Source organism: Chiloscyllium punctatum, chromosome 48 (assembly GCF_047496795.1).
Source record: "Chiloscyllium punctatum isolate Juve2018m chromosome 48, sChiPun1.3, whole genome shotgun sequence".
Taxonomy (NCBI): domain Eukaryota; kingdom Metazoa; phylum Chordata; class Chondrichthyes; order Orectolobiformes; family Hemiscylliidae; genus Chiloscyllium; species Chiloscyllium punctatum.
Window position 1 is genome coordinate 62389111 of NC_092786.1, and position 16108 is coordinate 62405218.

The following is a 16108-nucleotide window of genomic DNA, read 5'->3' on the forward strand; positions in this document are numbered from 1 at the left end:
AATAGATTTGTTTGGAAACACTAGCTTTTGAAGTGCTGCTCCTTCATCAGGTGGTTGTGCAGTATAACATCATTAGACACAAAATTTATAGCAAAAGGGTTACAGTGTCATGGAGCTGTAATGATATATTAAGCAAATTTAGATTAAGTCTTTCATCTTTTAGAATGGAATAGGAGAGTTTCAGTTCTTTAATATGTAAATCCCAGAACTCCTTTTAAGTTACATTCTCAAGATAGAACGTTAGTGCAGCACAGGCCTTTCAATCCTCGATGTTGCGTTGACCTGTAAAATTAATCTGATGCTCATCTAACCTACACCATTTCATTATTATTCATATGTCCAATGCCCATTTAAATGCCCTAATGTTGGCGAGTCTACTACTGTTGCAGGCAGGCCATTCCACCCCCCTCCTATTCTGAGTAAAGAAACTACTACTAATATCTGTTCTAAAACTATCACCCCTCAATTTAAAGCTATGTCCCTTCATGTTAACCTTTACCATCCAAGGAAAAAGGCCCTCACTGTCCACCCTAACTTAACCGAGACACATAAGATAATCAGAGGGTAAGTCACCTTTCAACCTACTTCTCTCCAACGAAAACAGCCTCAGTTCCCTCAGCCTTTCCTCATAAGACTTTCCTTCCATACCAGGCAACATCCTACTAAACCTCTTGAGGCTTTTCCAAATCCTTCCTATAATGCAGTGACCAGAACCACACACAGTATTCCAGATGTGGTCTTACCAGTGTCTTGTACAGCTGAAGCATGACCTTGTGGCTCAGAAACTCCATCCCCCTACCAATAAACGCCAACACACCATATGCCTTCTTAACAACCCCATCAACCTGGGTGGCAACTTACAGGGATTTATGCACCTGGACACCAAGCTCTGTTCATCTACACTGTCAAGAATATTACCATGAGCCCAGTATTCTGCATTCCTGTTCTATTTTCCAAAGTGAACTACCTTACACTCTTCCACATTAAACTCCATTTGCCACTTCTCCGCCCAGCTCTGCATCTTATCTATGTCTCTCTGTAACCCACAACATTCTTCAGCACTATCCACAACTCTGCCTATCTTAGTGTCATCTGAAAATTTACAAACTCGTCCTTCTACACCCACATCCAGATCATTTACAAAAATTACAAACAGTGGTCCCAAAACAGATCCTTGCAGCATACAACTGGTAACTGTGCTCCAGGGTGAATGTTTCCTTTCAACCACCACCCTCTAACTTCTTACAGATAGCCAATTTCTGATCCAAATTTCTAGATCATCTTCAATTCTGAGACTCCGTATTTTGTGCAATAGCCTACCACGTGGAAACTTATCAAAGGTGTTACTGAAGTCCATATACACCATACCAATCACTTTACCTTCATCCATCTGTTTTGTCACCTTCTCGAAGAACTCAAGGTTAGTGAGGCACGACCTACCCTTCACAAAACCGTGTTGACTATCCCTAATCAAATTCTTCCTTTCCCAGATGATTAAAAAATCCTATCTCTTGTAACCTTTTCCAACACCTTACCTACAACCGAAGTAAGGCTCACCGGCCTATAATTATAAGGGTTGTCCCGACTCCCCTTCTTAAACAAGGGAACAACATTTGCTATCCTCCAGTCTTCTGGCACTACTCCTGTCGACAATGATGACATAAAGATCAAAGTCAAAGCTCTGTAATCTCCTCCCTGGCTTCCCAGAGAATCAGAGGATAAGTCACATCCAGCCCAAGGGTCTTATCTATTTTCAGATCTTCCAAAAATGCTAAAACCTCCTCTTTGTCAACCTCCATCCCATCTAATCTTGTAAACTGTATCTCCGTATTCTCATTAACATTGCCCTTTTCCAACGTGAATTACCGACGAAAAATATTCATTAAGTGCTTCCCCATGTCCTCAGATTCCACACACAATTTTCTACTTTATCTTTAATTGGCCTTAATCTTACTCTAGAGATTCTTTTATTCCTGATGTACCTATAGAATGCCTTAGGGTTTTCCTTGATCCTATCCACCAACTTCTCATGTCCTCTCATGGCTCTTTTTAGCCCTCTCTTTAGATCTTTTCTGGCTAACGTAACTCTCAAGCCCCTAACTGAGCTTTCATGCCTCAACCTTCACGTAAGCTGCCTTCTTCCTCTTGAAGAACTCCTTTAATAAACCATGGCTCCCTCTCTCGACAACTACCTCCCCAGCGGATAGATCTATACTTACAGCTTTAACTTTACTAACAATAGGTGCCATCTCAGTTCAGACAATGCATTAAAAGTGTGAGGTTAAAGTCTGTCCATGTCCCAAAGTTGAGACAGACGGTTTCTAAAATGGGATTTACAGAATCTTACATGGATTTATGCAGTTTTGAGAAAAATAAAATTTAAGTCTGCAAATATAAATTCACCCCATATATATGTGTGCACATGCAGGAGAGACAGAGAGAGTGTGTACATGTGGGTGTGAGGACATGTGAAAGAGTGTGTGTAAGCTTGGTCAAGTATGAGAGTGAGTGCGATGGGGTATAAGCCTGCGAGAGGGTGTGTGCGTGGGTGTGGGTGTGAGTGCAGGGGGTACTTGTGTGCGCATATGAGATAGGGCTTGCGTATGAGAGAGGGTCTGCATGAGTGTGTGCGAGTGAGGGAGTCTGTGAGTGAGTGAGTGACAGAGAGAGAGTGTATAGTGCAATGGAGTCACCTGTAGTGTGACATGAACCCAAAGTCCTGTTTGAGGCTATTGCCACGTGTACTGAACTTGGCTTTCAATCTCTGCTTGGTCACTTTGCATTGTTACTTATCCCAAAGTCCAACTTGGGGGATGGTCACCAGAAGGTCAGAGGACTAATGTCCTGAACACTGCAATATTCCCCGACTAGGGTCAAAGTCTATTCACGTTTCTGCCTGGCGATTGTCGTGCAGTGTTCATTCATCAGTTGTCATAGCAGCTGCTTGGTTTCCTCAGTGTACCATACCTCGGGGCATCCTTGCCTGCAGCGTATGCGATAAACAATGTTGGCTGAGTCACATGAGTATATGCCGCGTATACGGTGGCAAGTGTCCCAATGTGTAATGGTGGTATTCATGTAGACACTCTGATACGTCTTGCACTGGCTACTGTGACAGGGGTTGTACGGTATTGTGGTTGATGTTATACTGAAGGCTGGGCAGTTTCTGTTACAGACTATTAATCGCAGCAAACTGTCCAGCCTTCAGGGACATTAGGCCTCAGATCTTTGGGTGACCATCCTCCATAGTGGACTTAAGGACGGCAACAACGCAGAGTCAAGATTAGAGTGGTGCTGAAAAAGCACAGCAGGTCAGGCAGCATCTGAGGAGCAGGGAGAAAAAAAATCAAAAAAACCCGATGTTTCGGGCAGGAGCCCTTCATCAGGAAATAAACTCCAGCATCTGCAGTCCTCACTTTTGTCTAGTTGATAACAATGCAAAGTGGCTGAGCCAAGTTTGGTACCCATGGGGAGGGCCTCAACTGGGACCTTGGGTTCATGTCACACTACAGGTGACCTACTCGTTGGAGGGTCAGTGTGGACTTTAGGGCCAAATGGCCTGTTTCCATACTGTAGGGTACACACACACACACACACACACACACACACACAAATTCTGTGTGTGTGTGTATTTGCAGAATTACATTTTATTTTGCTCAAAAACTACACAAGTCCAAGTAAGCTTCTTTAAGCCCCACTTTAGAAATAGAATCAGTCTATTGCAACATTGGAACGTGAATAGACTTTAACCTCACACCTTTAGTGCATTGTCTGAGCGGACATGTTAGAAAAGTTAAAGCTTTCTTGAGAATGTAACTTCAAAGGAATCCTGGCGTTTTCATATTAAAGAACTGAAACTAGCGTATCCCTTTCTAAACAATGACAGACTTAATTTGACAGACAAATTTGTTTAATATACCATTACAGCTCCATGACACTGTAACCCTTTTGCTATAAATTCGTGTCTTATGGTCCTGTTCCACAACCACCTGATGAAGGAGCAGAACTTCGAAAGCTAATGCTTCCAAATAAACCTGTTGGACTGTAACCTGGTGTTGTGTGATTTTTAACTGTGTCCACCCCAGTCCAACACTGGCACCACCAAATCATCTCTAATGCAACAACCTGTTACTGGTTCCTGCAGGCATGCTCCAGGCTAGAGTGTTTAAGGACTCAGGAACACTGACTGAGGATCTGCAGAAATTCCAAAACCCAGGGCAATGGGGAAAAGGTATCTCTATGTTGTGACACGCTCCTCCCAAGATCTCTCAGCTCTCTCCAACAATCCCATCCCCTACCAGCCTCTCTGTATTGCCATTGGTATACAGGAGGCCACTAGGTACAAGTTTTTGTAATAGAGAGCAATTAACCTCACCCATGATTAAGGCCAGACCACAAGCAACCTTCACCTCGAAATAACATTCCAAGTTAAAATTTAGGGATTGAGATTTATTTAAAGCCTGCATTAGAGTGAATCAGATATTACCAGGCTGCTGCTCCTCCTTACTTTCCCTTGGAATCTTTAGTGACTTGCTGGAGGCTGCAGGAGTTGCTGTGAGCAGAATACAAATAAGAAAAAATATCACTCATCACAAAGTAATAAAAAGTCTTAGTAATTACAGTAAAAGGGGAAATAATCCTGTGTTTTGTTAGTAATGAGTAATGGCTGAAGTGACCAATTTACTGTGGGCCAGCATAACAAAATTATATTCTATCACTACTCCCAACCCCATTTCCTAGTTTATCTCCCATTTTTACATAAATATCCAATACAGTTTAACTTATCAGATCTGCAACATTTCATCAGAACAGTCCACGTACTGAGTTGTGGAGAAAGGTCACAGTACTGAAATATTAACTCCAGTTCCCTCCACTGATGCTGCCACTGTGCTTACATCTTTACATCTCTGGTGTAAACTGTAATAATGTTGCACAGCTCAGTGGGCATAAATACAGTCTGGGTGGAATTTAAGGTGGAAAACACCCATGAAGAACTAGTCAGGAGCATGAAGTCTAGCCAAGTGAATGTTGGAAATGCATGCAGAGAAGCATGTGGTGTAGACGGACTTGCATTAGGCAGCAGAGTTCATGGATTAGATATGTTTATTATAGCATGTAATATTAGTAGGTGATAAACAGTTTTATAAAGGCACCCAAGCCTGGAGACAATTATTGACCCTGCGCTCTCCTGGACTAATCGTCCTTCATCCCAAGGGCATGGAATTGGGAATAAAGCCACACATCCAAATATCAAACATTTCCAGCATTTTCTGTTTTATTTCAGATTTTCAGCATCTTTTGTTTTTGGAAAATTTTCCACTACCAGCAAGACAGATTATGGTTGTTAGAGGCCAATCATCCTAACACCAGCACGTTACTGCAGGACTTCTGAAGAGTACTAGGCTCAATCATCTACTGCTGCTTCATCAGTAACCATCTCTTCATTGAAAACAGGAATATTTCCTGATGATTGTACAGTCTTCATCATTCCTAACTGCCCAGATAATGAATCATCCTGTGGCCATTGTCAGCAAGCCCTGACATGCGCTTTGTTCAATGACAATGCCCAGAACGTTGATAATGGATGGTTCACTGATGGTTAAGTCATTGACCATCAAGGTCAGGTAGATAGAGACTATCTTGAAGTTGGTTATTGCCTGGCATATGTTTGGTGTGTATGCTGCTTGCCACATATCAGCCCTGCCCTTGATGATGTCCAGGTCTTGCTGCAGGAGGAATGTTTCTCATTAGAATTCTTGATTTGTATTTCTGGATAGACAATACAAGACAGCACCACAATTGGAGACTCTTCTACAAAACGTTCTTAGCAAAACATTCATATGTCAGAGTCATACAGCACAGAACATGCCCTTTCAGCCCATCAAGTCTGCATCAACCTATACTAATCCCCCTTTGCAGGACTTGGCCTATATAGTCTAGATTGCTAACCACATTAAGTGCTCATCCACATACTTTTTAAAAGGTAGCAAGGTTTCCCAACTTCTCTACCCTACTTGGCAGTGCATTCCAGACCCCCACCACATTCTAAACCTCTTGTCTTTCACCTTAAAATTATGTCTCCTTAGAATTAGAATTCCTACAGTGTGGAAACAGACCCTTCGGACCAATATGTCCGCACCATCCCTTTGAAGAGTATCCCACCCAGACCCATTATCCTACATGTCCCCTGATTAATGCACCTAAGCTCTACATCCCTGAACACTATGGACAATTCAGCACGGCCAGTTCACCTAACCAGAGCACTGGAGGAAACCTGCACAGACACAGGGAGAATGTACAAACTCCACACAGACAGACAGTCGCCAGACGGTAGAATTGAACCAGAGTCCCTGGCTCTGTAAGGCAGCAGTGCTAATCACTGAGCCACTGTGCTGGCTCCTTGTTCTTGACCTTTAGACTAATGGGAACAGCTACTTTGAATTAACCCAGTCTATGCCCCTTAAATCTTATGTCAGTCAGGATCCTCTCAACATTCTTTGCTCTAAAGAAAACAACCAGAAATTATCCAGCCTTTCATAGAGAGATGCTGCATCCTGGACAACATCCTGATGAATCTCCTTTTCACCTACACCTCTCCCCTCCCCGCCCCAGGCCCCGCCACACCGTGCAATCACATCCTTCTTATAGTATGTGACCAGAACTGCACACAGTACTCCAGTGGCCAAATCAAAGTTCTATTTAATTCTAACCTAACCTTCCCAACGCTTATTATGTAGATCTTGATTGATAAAGGCAAGTGCTCTGTAGGTCTTTGTAACTTTTCAACCTTAAGACAGAATTTATAGCAAAAGGATAACAATGTCATGTAGCTGAAATGATATTGAACAAACCTAGATTAAGACTTTCATCTTTTGAAATGGGTCTGCTGGTTTCGATTCTTTAATATGCAAATCCCAGAACTTTTAAATCACATTCTCAAGGTAACTTAAGGTTTTATAACAAAAGGGGCCACCTCAGCTCAGACAGTACATGAAAGGTGTGAGGTCAGAGTCTGTCTGTATCCCAATCTTGAGTCAGACTAGTTCTATTTCCAAAGTGGAATTTATAAAGTATTATATGACTGCCTGCATTGACTGCCTGCAGGTTGTGTCCTTTTTAAGTAAAGCAGAATGTAACTGCAAATATAATTCCACAAATACAAATTCACCCTATAAAAGCTTTTTGTGCTGTGTGCATGCAGGAGAGAAAGACAGAGAGAGTGTGTATATACCAGTGTGTGAGTGAATGCACGCAAGAGAGTGTGTGCCTGCATGTGTGCAAGCTTGGTAAAGTAGGTGCGTGGTTGCGTTGGGATAGAAGCCTGTTGAGAGGGTGTGCGCGTGGGTATGAGTGTGGGCAGTGTACATGAGAGAGCTTACGTATGAGAGAGGTCTGTGAGAGTGTGAGTGTATGTAAGAGTGTGTATATGTGTGAGAGAGACTATATGGTGCAGTGGGGTCACCTTTAGTGTGACATGCACCCAAGGTCCCGGTTCAGGCCATCCTCATGGGTACCGATCTTGGCTATTTGCACATACGTTCTACTTTGCTAATAAAATGCATAAATTACAGGCAGTCAATCCATGTAATGTTTTATAAATTCCACTTTGGAAATAGAACCAGTCTGACTCAAGATTGGGATGCAGACAGACTCTGACCTCACACCTTTAATGTATTGTCTGAGCAGAGATGGCACCTTTTGTTATAAAACCTTAAGTTATATTGAGAATGATTTAAAAGTAGTTCTGGGATCTTCATATTAAAAGAACTGAAACCAGCAGACCCATTCAAAAATATGAAAGACTTAATCTAGGTTTGTCCAACATATTTCAGCTGCATGACACTGTAATGTTGTTAAAGGTTCTGTGTCTTATGATCTTATTCTCCACAACCACCTGATGAAAGCTAGTGCTTCAAAATAAACCTGTTGGACTATAACCTGGTGTTGTGCGATTAACTTAATTTTCTTGTTAGCCAGGGTTAGGCCAGCTTTACAGTTTTAGTTTTATTGCAGAGTGGAATGAGGAATTGTTGCAGTTCCTCTTTAAATATTTGCCTTACCTATTCACAATCATCCCTTTAAGTAGCTCTCCCTGATTGAACATAGCAAGCTGGTGCCTCATTTCATTCTAGTTTATTTTACTTAGATTCACAACCCTAGTCTCAGAATCAATCATGACACTCTTCACCTTAATGAAAAATTCTATCATATTATGGTCACATTTTTAGATGGGGCCTCACACAGCTAGATTGCCAATTGTTCCTTTCTGATTACACAAGACCCAATCTATCCTGTCCCGTACTTGGTTATTCAACATATTGATCCAGTAAACTATGCCATACAAGCATCAGGAGTTCCATCTCTATGGTATTGTTACTGTTTGATCTGCTCAGTTGTAAATATAAGAGACCGTAGCAAGAATAGGCTGTGTGACCCTGGAAGTTAATCAGTTTAGATGGTCTCTCATGGGTTTATAATTGAAAAATTATCCTATATTATTCCTAACGTGCTGGGAAGATTTGTACTGTAACTAACTAGCCAATATTGGCCCTCTCTACAGGCCGTCACATTTGGGCCATTAAAGATGTTATGTGAACATACTTATACAAGCTGTGCCTTTGCATATCCTGCCCTCCTCCACAGGACCTGGACACAGTTGCTCCTTGTTCTGGTTGTCGGTGGAGCAGGTGCGATGACGTAACTGTACTCCTGTCTCCTCACAGGCTGCTGTGCAGGACCCCCAGTCTGACCACTGGGACCAGAAACTCTGAGAAACTGTCGAACCTGAGGTAAAGATCAAACAATTGATTAGTTATGGATCGTTGTCCTGAAACATTAAATTATGTTATTTCACAGTTTTAAATTAAAGTGATTCACTTTTGCCTTATTTCTGCCAACACCGTGAATCATTCTCTTCTCAATAAATTACCAACCTCGGATTTTAATGAAATAAATAATTAGGAAGCCACAGAATTAAAAAAACACTTAAAATCAGAAATGTGAACTTTTAAAAAGCTGACTTTTGGATTACAACAGGTGTTGAAGCTTAACAGCAGGAAGCCATCCAGTGATAGAAGTCGATCAATAACAGTCAGGGAGAGAAGATTAGCTGAGCAGGCTAGGGCCAAATGTAACCTGAGCAATGACATGATAGAAATCCACAGGAGATCAGGGGCTTCACATACCTAAAGTCAAGGAGAAGTCCAGCAGAAACAAAAAACAGACCCCAAACAGTAACTGGGCTGAGATTGAAAGTATACCTAAGGGTAACATCACAGGAAATTCACAAGGTGACTGGTTACTAAACATTTGCGCTTGGTCTTTAGTTAGAGTAGAATTGAATGTATAAGAGTAAGGTAAGGTGTTTAGTATTCATTGAATATTCATGAAGCTAGAGGAGGTAAACATATTGGGAGTTGTTTAAAGGCAAGTAAGCAGGGCATGGAATATTCTTCCTGTGCAATGCATCCAACTAAAGCAGTTCAAAATCCAGGTTTTGCATCTGGAGCAGCATCTGCAAGGCTGTGGTCTTGGTGGCGAACATGTGCAGTGAAGTGGTCACGCGACAGATAAAGGGTACACAGGCAAGAAAAAAAAGTGTAAAATGACAAGCAACTAGTACGGGAATCCTCTGGGGCCGTCTCTCTCTCTAACAGATTTTCCATTTTGGAGATTACTGTGGGAGACAGTGTTTCAGGTTAATTCAGTGAGAACCAAGTCCATGGGACCAGGAGTGAATAGTTCAGCTCTATGGGAGCAAGGAGGGGTGCAAAAAACAGTGAGAGCAAAAGTGATCAGGGATTCAATTGTAAGGGAAATAGATAGAAGTTTCTCCAGTGATAAACATATCACCTGGACAGTGTGTTACATGCCTGGTGTGGAGAATCAAGGATGTCATTGAGAGTCTGCTGAACATTCTGAAGGGGAACAGTACGTTGTTTAGAGAACAAGATCACCTGTGATAAAGGATGATGGGGTCTTGGAGACATTTACAGAATAGAAGGAGGTCATTCAGCTCATTGAATCAGTGCCAGCATTCCATGGAACAGTCCAGTCAGTTCTATTCTCCATATCTAAATAGTGTTTTTTTTAAAAAAAAATCATTCATGCCATGTGCATGTCACTGGCTGGGCCAGCATTTATTGCCGGTTCCTATTATCCCTTGAGAAGGTGAGCTGCCTACTTGAATCACTGCAGTAAGAGTCCTATACTTAGACCCACATTGCAGTTAAGGAGAGGATTCCAGGATTTTGATCCAGTGATATGATAGGAATAATGATGCATTTCCAAGTCAGTTTGGGGAGCGGTTTGGAGGGGAACTTGGTGGTGTCCCTACATATTTGCTGCCCTTGTCCTTCCAGATGAAAGTGATCATGAGTTTGGAAGGTGCTGTCTAAAGATCTTTGGTGGATTCCTGCAGTGCATCTTATAGAGGGTACATACTCCTGTTACTGAGTGTTAGTGGTGAAGGGAGTAGATATACTGCATATCTTGTGGGCTGCTTTGTCCTGGATGGTGTCAAGCTCCTTCAGTGTTTTTGTAGCTGCATTAATATAGCCGGGTAGGGAGTATTCCATTACACTCTTGACTTGTGCCTTGTCAATGTTAAACAGGATTTGGGGAGTGAGAAGGTGATTTAGAACATCATGCAGGCCCTTCCACCCTTGATGTTGCGCAGACCTGTGAAACCAATCTGAAGCCCATCTGACCTACACTCTTCCATTTTCATCCGTTATGTTTATCCAATGACCATTTAAATGCCCTTAAAGTTGGCAAGTCCACTACAATTGCAGGCAGGGCTTTCCATGCCATTACTACAGAGTAAAGAAACTACCTCTAATATCTGTCCATTACCTATCACCCCTCAATTTAAGGCCATGTCCCCTCATATTAGTCATCACCATCTGAGGAAAAAAGGATCTCACCATCCACCCTATCTAATCCTCTGATCATCTTGTATGTCTCAATTAAGTCACCTCTCAACCCTTTTCTCTAATAAAAATAGCCTCAAGTACCTCAGAAGACAGTCTCTTCATACCAGTCAACATCACGGCAAGTCTCCTCTGCACCCTTTCCAATGCTTCCAGGTCCTTCCTTTAATGCAGCAACCAGAACTGTACGCAATACTTCAACCGCGGTCACACCAGAGTTCTGTACAGCTGCAACATGATCTCATAGCTCTGAAACTCAATCCATCTACCAATAAGAGCAACACACTGTATACCTTCTTAACAGCCTATCAACCTAAGTTGCAACTTTCAGGGATCTATTGCAATGGACACAGATCTCTATGCTTATCTACACTACCATTAGCCCAGTACTCTGTATTCATGTTACTCCTTCCAAAGTGAATCATCTCACTTTTCCACATTAAACTCAATTTGCCACTGCTTAGCCCAGCTCTGCAGCTTATCTATGTCCCTCTGTAACCTGCAATATCCTTCAGTACTATTCACAACTCCACCGACTTTCATGTCATCCGCAAATTTACTAACCCATCCTTCTACATCCTCATTCAGGTCATTTATAAAAAGACAAACAGAAGTGGCCCCAAAACAGATCCTTGTGGTACACCACTAGTAACTGAACTCCAGGACAAACATTTTCAATCAACCACCACCCTGGCTTCTTTCAGCGAGCCAATTTCTGATCCAAATCACTAAATCACCCTCAATCCCATGCCTCTATTTTCTGAAATAGCCTACCGTGGGGAACCTTATCAAATGCCTTACTGAAATCCATATACACCACAATCAACCACTTTACCCTCATCCACCTGTTTGGTCACCTTCTCAAAGAATTCAATAAGGTTTGTGAGGCACGACCGACCCTTCACAAAACAATGTTGACTATCCCTAATCAACTTATTCCTTCACAGGATTTATAATCATCTCTCTTATAACCCTTTCCAATACTTTATCCACAACAGATGATTCATTGGTCTATAATTACCAGGGTTGTTTCTACCCCCCTTTTTGAATAAGAACAACATTTGCTATCCTCCAGTCTTCTGGCACTATTCCTGTAGTCTATGATGACATAAAGATTCAAGTGCCCTAACGGAGTCTTCACAGCTCATCCTAACATAAGCCTTCTTCCTCTTGACAAGAGATTCAGTTGCTGATGACACCTTCCATCACCTTACTGATGATAGAGTGTAGACTGGGTCTGCAATTGGCCAGGTTGGATTTGTCCTGATTTTGGCGTGTAGGGTGCACTTGAACAATTTTCCAAACTATCAGGTAGATGCCAGAGTTGTAGACATATTGGAATCAAGGAACAGCAAGTTCTGGAGCACACCTCTTTATTTATATTGTGGGAATCTTATCAGGGCCTGCAACCTTTGCAGTATCTGGTGCCTTCGGTTGGTTCCTGGTATCATGAGGCTGGAGATCTGACAAGAGACCCACTTTATATCCTCCAGGAAAGTCTGTTGGAATTTAATACCATTCGGGCTCTTAAATTGGCATCATCAGGCCTTTCCTGGGATCAAGGGCCTATGAGGCCAGCAGTTTTTGTCAGTTTTCAATGACAGTGAATATGGAGAGACGAAAGGCAAAAGATGGAAAATTAAAGACCGATTAAGCCTAACCTTGGTCATGGTTAAGATCCTGGAATGCATTGTGAAGAGCATGGTAAAATAGGGAAAAGTCAGTGTGGTTTCATCAAGGGGAGATCATGCCTGACAAATCTGTTAGAATTCTTTGAGGAAGTAATGAGCAAGTTAGACCAAGGAGAACCAATGGATGTTATCTACCTGGACTTCAAAAAGGCCTTTGACAAAGTGCCACACAGGAGGCTAATGAGTAAAGATAAGGGCTCATGGTGTCAGGGGCAAGGTGCTAGCATGGATAGATGCTGGACTATCTGGTAGAAAGTAGAGAGTAGGAATGAAAAGGTCCTTTTTAAGATGGCAGCCGGTGACAAGCAGTGTTCTATAAGGCTCAATGTTAGGACCACAACTTTTCACTATATGCATTAATGCTCTAGATGAGGGAACTCAGGGCATTCTGGCTACATTCACAGATGATACAAAGACAGGTGGAGGGACAGGTAGCGTTGAGAAGGCTGCAGAAGGATCGGACAGGTTAGGTGATTGGACAAAGAGGCAGATGGAGAACAACATGGGAAAATGTGAGGTCATGCACTTTGGTCGGAAGAATAAAGGCATGGACTATTTTCCAAATGGGGAGAAAATTCAGCAGTCTAAAGTGCAAAAAGATTGGAGGGTTCTAGACCAGGATTCTTTCAAGGTAAACATGAAGTGTTGAGTCAGTAGTTAGGGAGACAAATGCAATGATGGCATTTATTTTGAGAGGATTTAAATATAAAAGCAGGGATGTACTTCTGAGGGAGTAGAAGACTTTGGTCAGATGACATTTGGAGTATTGTGCGCAGTTTTGGGCCCTGTATCTCAGGAAGGATGGACTGGCCTTGGAGCATGTTCACAGGGTGCTCACGGTAATGGTCCCAGGAATGAAAAACTCAACATGAGGAATGTTTGAGGTGTCTGGGTCTATACTCAATGGAGATTAGAAGAATGAGGGTGGATCTAATTGAAAAATACACAATACTGAATGGCCTGGACAGAGTGGATGCTGGGGAAATGTTTCCATTGGTAGGAGAGATTAAAACCAGAGGGCGCAGCCTTAGAGTAAATGGGTGATCTTTTAGAATGGAGATAAGGAGAAATCTCTTCAGCCAGAGAGTGGTGTATCTATGAACTTCATTGTCACACATGGCTGTGGAGGCCAGGTTATATTTAAGACTGAGATAGAGATGTTCTTGAGTATCAAGGGGATCAAGGGTTACAGAGAGAACACGGGTGAATGGGGTTGAGAACCTTATCAGCCATGATTGAATGAAGGAGCAGACTCAAATGGGCTGAATGATCTAATTTCAGTTCTTATGTCTGATGGTCTTGCATTGTAACAATTCTATCAGGTCCACTAATATCCTGTAGAGCATTAAATCTGCCAGCCTCAACTGATCTGATTTACATGTGACTCCAGACCCACAGCAAATATGGTTGATGGTTCATTGTATGATTTGATGCCACATGAGTTTGGGTTCTTTCCAGATTGGTCAAGGAGAAAGTAACTGTCTTCAAGTTTAGTCTCGAAGATAATAAATATTTCTTATATGTTAACACTAAATACTATTGTAAATAGTAATTATCGATACACCAGGCTCTGAATATATAGCTGAATCAAGTAAAGACAAATCTAGCTTTTTTGTGTGTTCATGATCATGCCATCTTGGTGTGTCTTCCAAAGAGAATGCTGCAGTCTGCTTCTGGATTATTCTAACTCCACCTACACTGTTATTTATGCACTATGATATACAGATCCATGATGGCACGATAAGGTTGCTCCAGTGATCTTACGTTCTTACACATCAGTTGATTCTTAACTGTCCTCAGTCAAGGTCAGTTAGGAATTGGTGATAAATATCAGCTTTGCCTGTGAAGTCTACCTCCCATGATATAAAAAAAACTTGCGTCTGTAGACTTGAGGTCCTTAGATGAATGATAGTTGGCCATTTAAAGGCCTCATTTGACAGCAGTGCAAGGAATCTGACATGAACCTTCCTGCTCTGATTTAGTCCCTGGTGGTGAGTAGACGGTGGTGTTAAGACATGGCACCACCCCTATTCTACCCAGCTCAATAAAACCCATCACCTTTCATTACAATTGAAGAGAAGTGGAGGAATCATATTGGACTGGAAATATCAACTGTTTCTCAATCATCTGGTGCTGCCAGACCTACTGAGTTTCTCCAGCTGTCATGGCGGGATTTGAATTAATTTCCCAAAATATTCACCTGACTCGGAGTTACTCACCCAATAATTTTACTATGATCCCATGTTCCCTCAAATCCAGTATAAAAGATCTGATGTTTACAAGTTGCAAAATAGTTTTCTGAAACTGAAAGTGTTGCTTACGTTTGGGACATCTGAATCGGACAGCATAATTTGAACAAGGTTTTCCTGAAAGTTGTTCCTTGTTGAGACACCAGAAACCAAGCTGAGGGTTGAGGTGCACAACCTCTCCAGTCATCGTGGCAGGGACCCCGTGTATAGTGCGAGCTTCAACAGCAACTGGTCTCAGACATATTCTTTCCCCATAATAACGTTGGATTGCAACAAGCTGTTCATAGTCTCCACTCCCACCAGGATGATCAACATTAAACCAAGATGTCCATTCCCAATGACCTGGAAAAAAAGAATGCAGAATGGATTCATTCCATGGAACTAATCTCACATGGACGATCTAGTGTGTAGAAGTCAGAAACTTTAATCAAGACTAAACAATCTGAAACCTTGATCAGAATCAGAGTTGCTCCAGAAGAGGAGATGGCCAGCTCTACAAATGATTATTTCACCTTGTGCCATTTTCTTATCTTCTCCTGGGAACCCTGAATATTCTTTTTAAATAACTGCCTCACCACAATTTCAAAAGCTCAATTGAACCTGCCTCTACCATAGTATCAGGGAGTGCATTCTGGACCCAACCAGCTGTCATGTGGGCTTTTCTTCATATCACTTCTGCTCCTTTTGCCAATGTTACATCTGTGTCTTGTTATTGATCCTTTCCTCATCACTGGCGCCTTTCTCCAAAACCTTCACATCCTTCCCAGAGGTGTGACATCCAGAATTGGACACACTACACTAGCTGAGGCCAAGTGAACGTCTTCTACAATTTCAACATAGCCTTACGCACTTATACTCTATGGTCTGATCAATGAAATCTAGGCTACTCTATGATTTAGGAATGGTGCTCTCTACTTGTTATGCCACTACTAATGACTTAGGCACATACACATGTGGGTCTTTTTGCTCCTGCAGATCACTTTGGAATCGTGCTCTTTATTTTGCCTTGCCATATGTTTCCTACAAACTATTAGCCCTCAAAATGTGCTTCATTGAGTTTCATCTGCTACCTATCCACCTACTTCACTGAATTGTCACTGTCTTTTTAAAGTCCTATACTATCTTCTTCAGTTTACAATACTTTCAAGTTTTGTCTTATCTGCAAATTGAGAGATTTTGCCCTGTATACCACGGTCTAGATTATTGATGTATGTCAGAGAATGAGGTAGGACTGTTC

The 16108-nt window shown here is 42.0% G+C and overlaps 2 protein-coding genes across 4 annotated transcripts in view; one reads left to right on the forward strand and one right to left on the reverse strand.

Moving 5' to 3' along the window:
* mtfmt (mitochondrial methionyl-tRNA formyltransferase) overlaps positions 1–16108 on the forward strand; it is a 153823-nt gene that overhangs the window by 86848 nt on the left and 50867 nt on the right. The window lies entirely within an intron of this gene.
* The window catches only part of cilp (cartilage intermediate layer protein, nucleotide pyrophosphohydrolase), a 65506-nt gene that overhangs the window by 27823 nt on the left and 21575 nt on the right, over positions 1–16108 (reverse strand). Inside the window, exons 3-5 of one of the 2 annotated variants that reach the window (XM_072565459.1) lie at positions 14944–15213; positions 8602–8784; positions 4487–4552 (exon numbers count right to left, since the gene is read on the reverse strand). In XM_072565459.1, the coding sequence (XP_072421560.1) occupies positions 4487–4552; positions 8602–8784; positions 14944–15213 (519 nt within the window). The remainder of the gene's footprint in view (positions 1–4486; positions 4553–8601; positions 8785–14943; positions 15214–16108) is intronic. The other variant, XM_072565461.1, reaches the window with a different exon arrangement.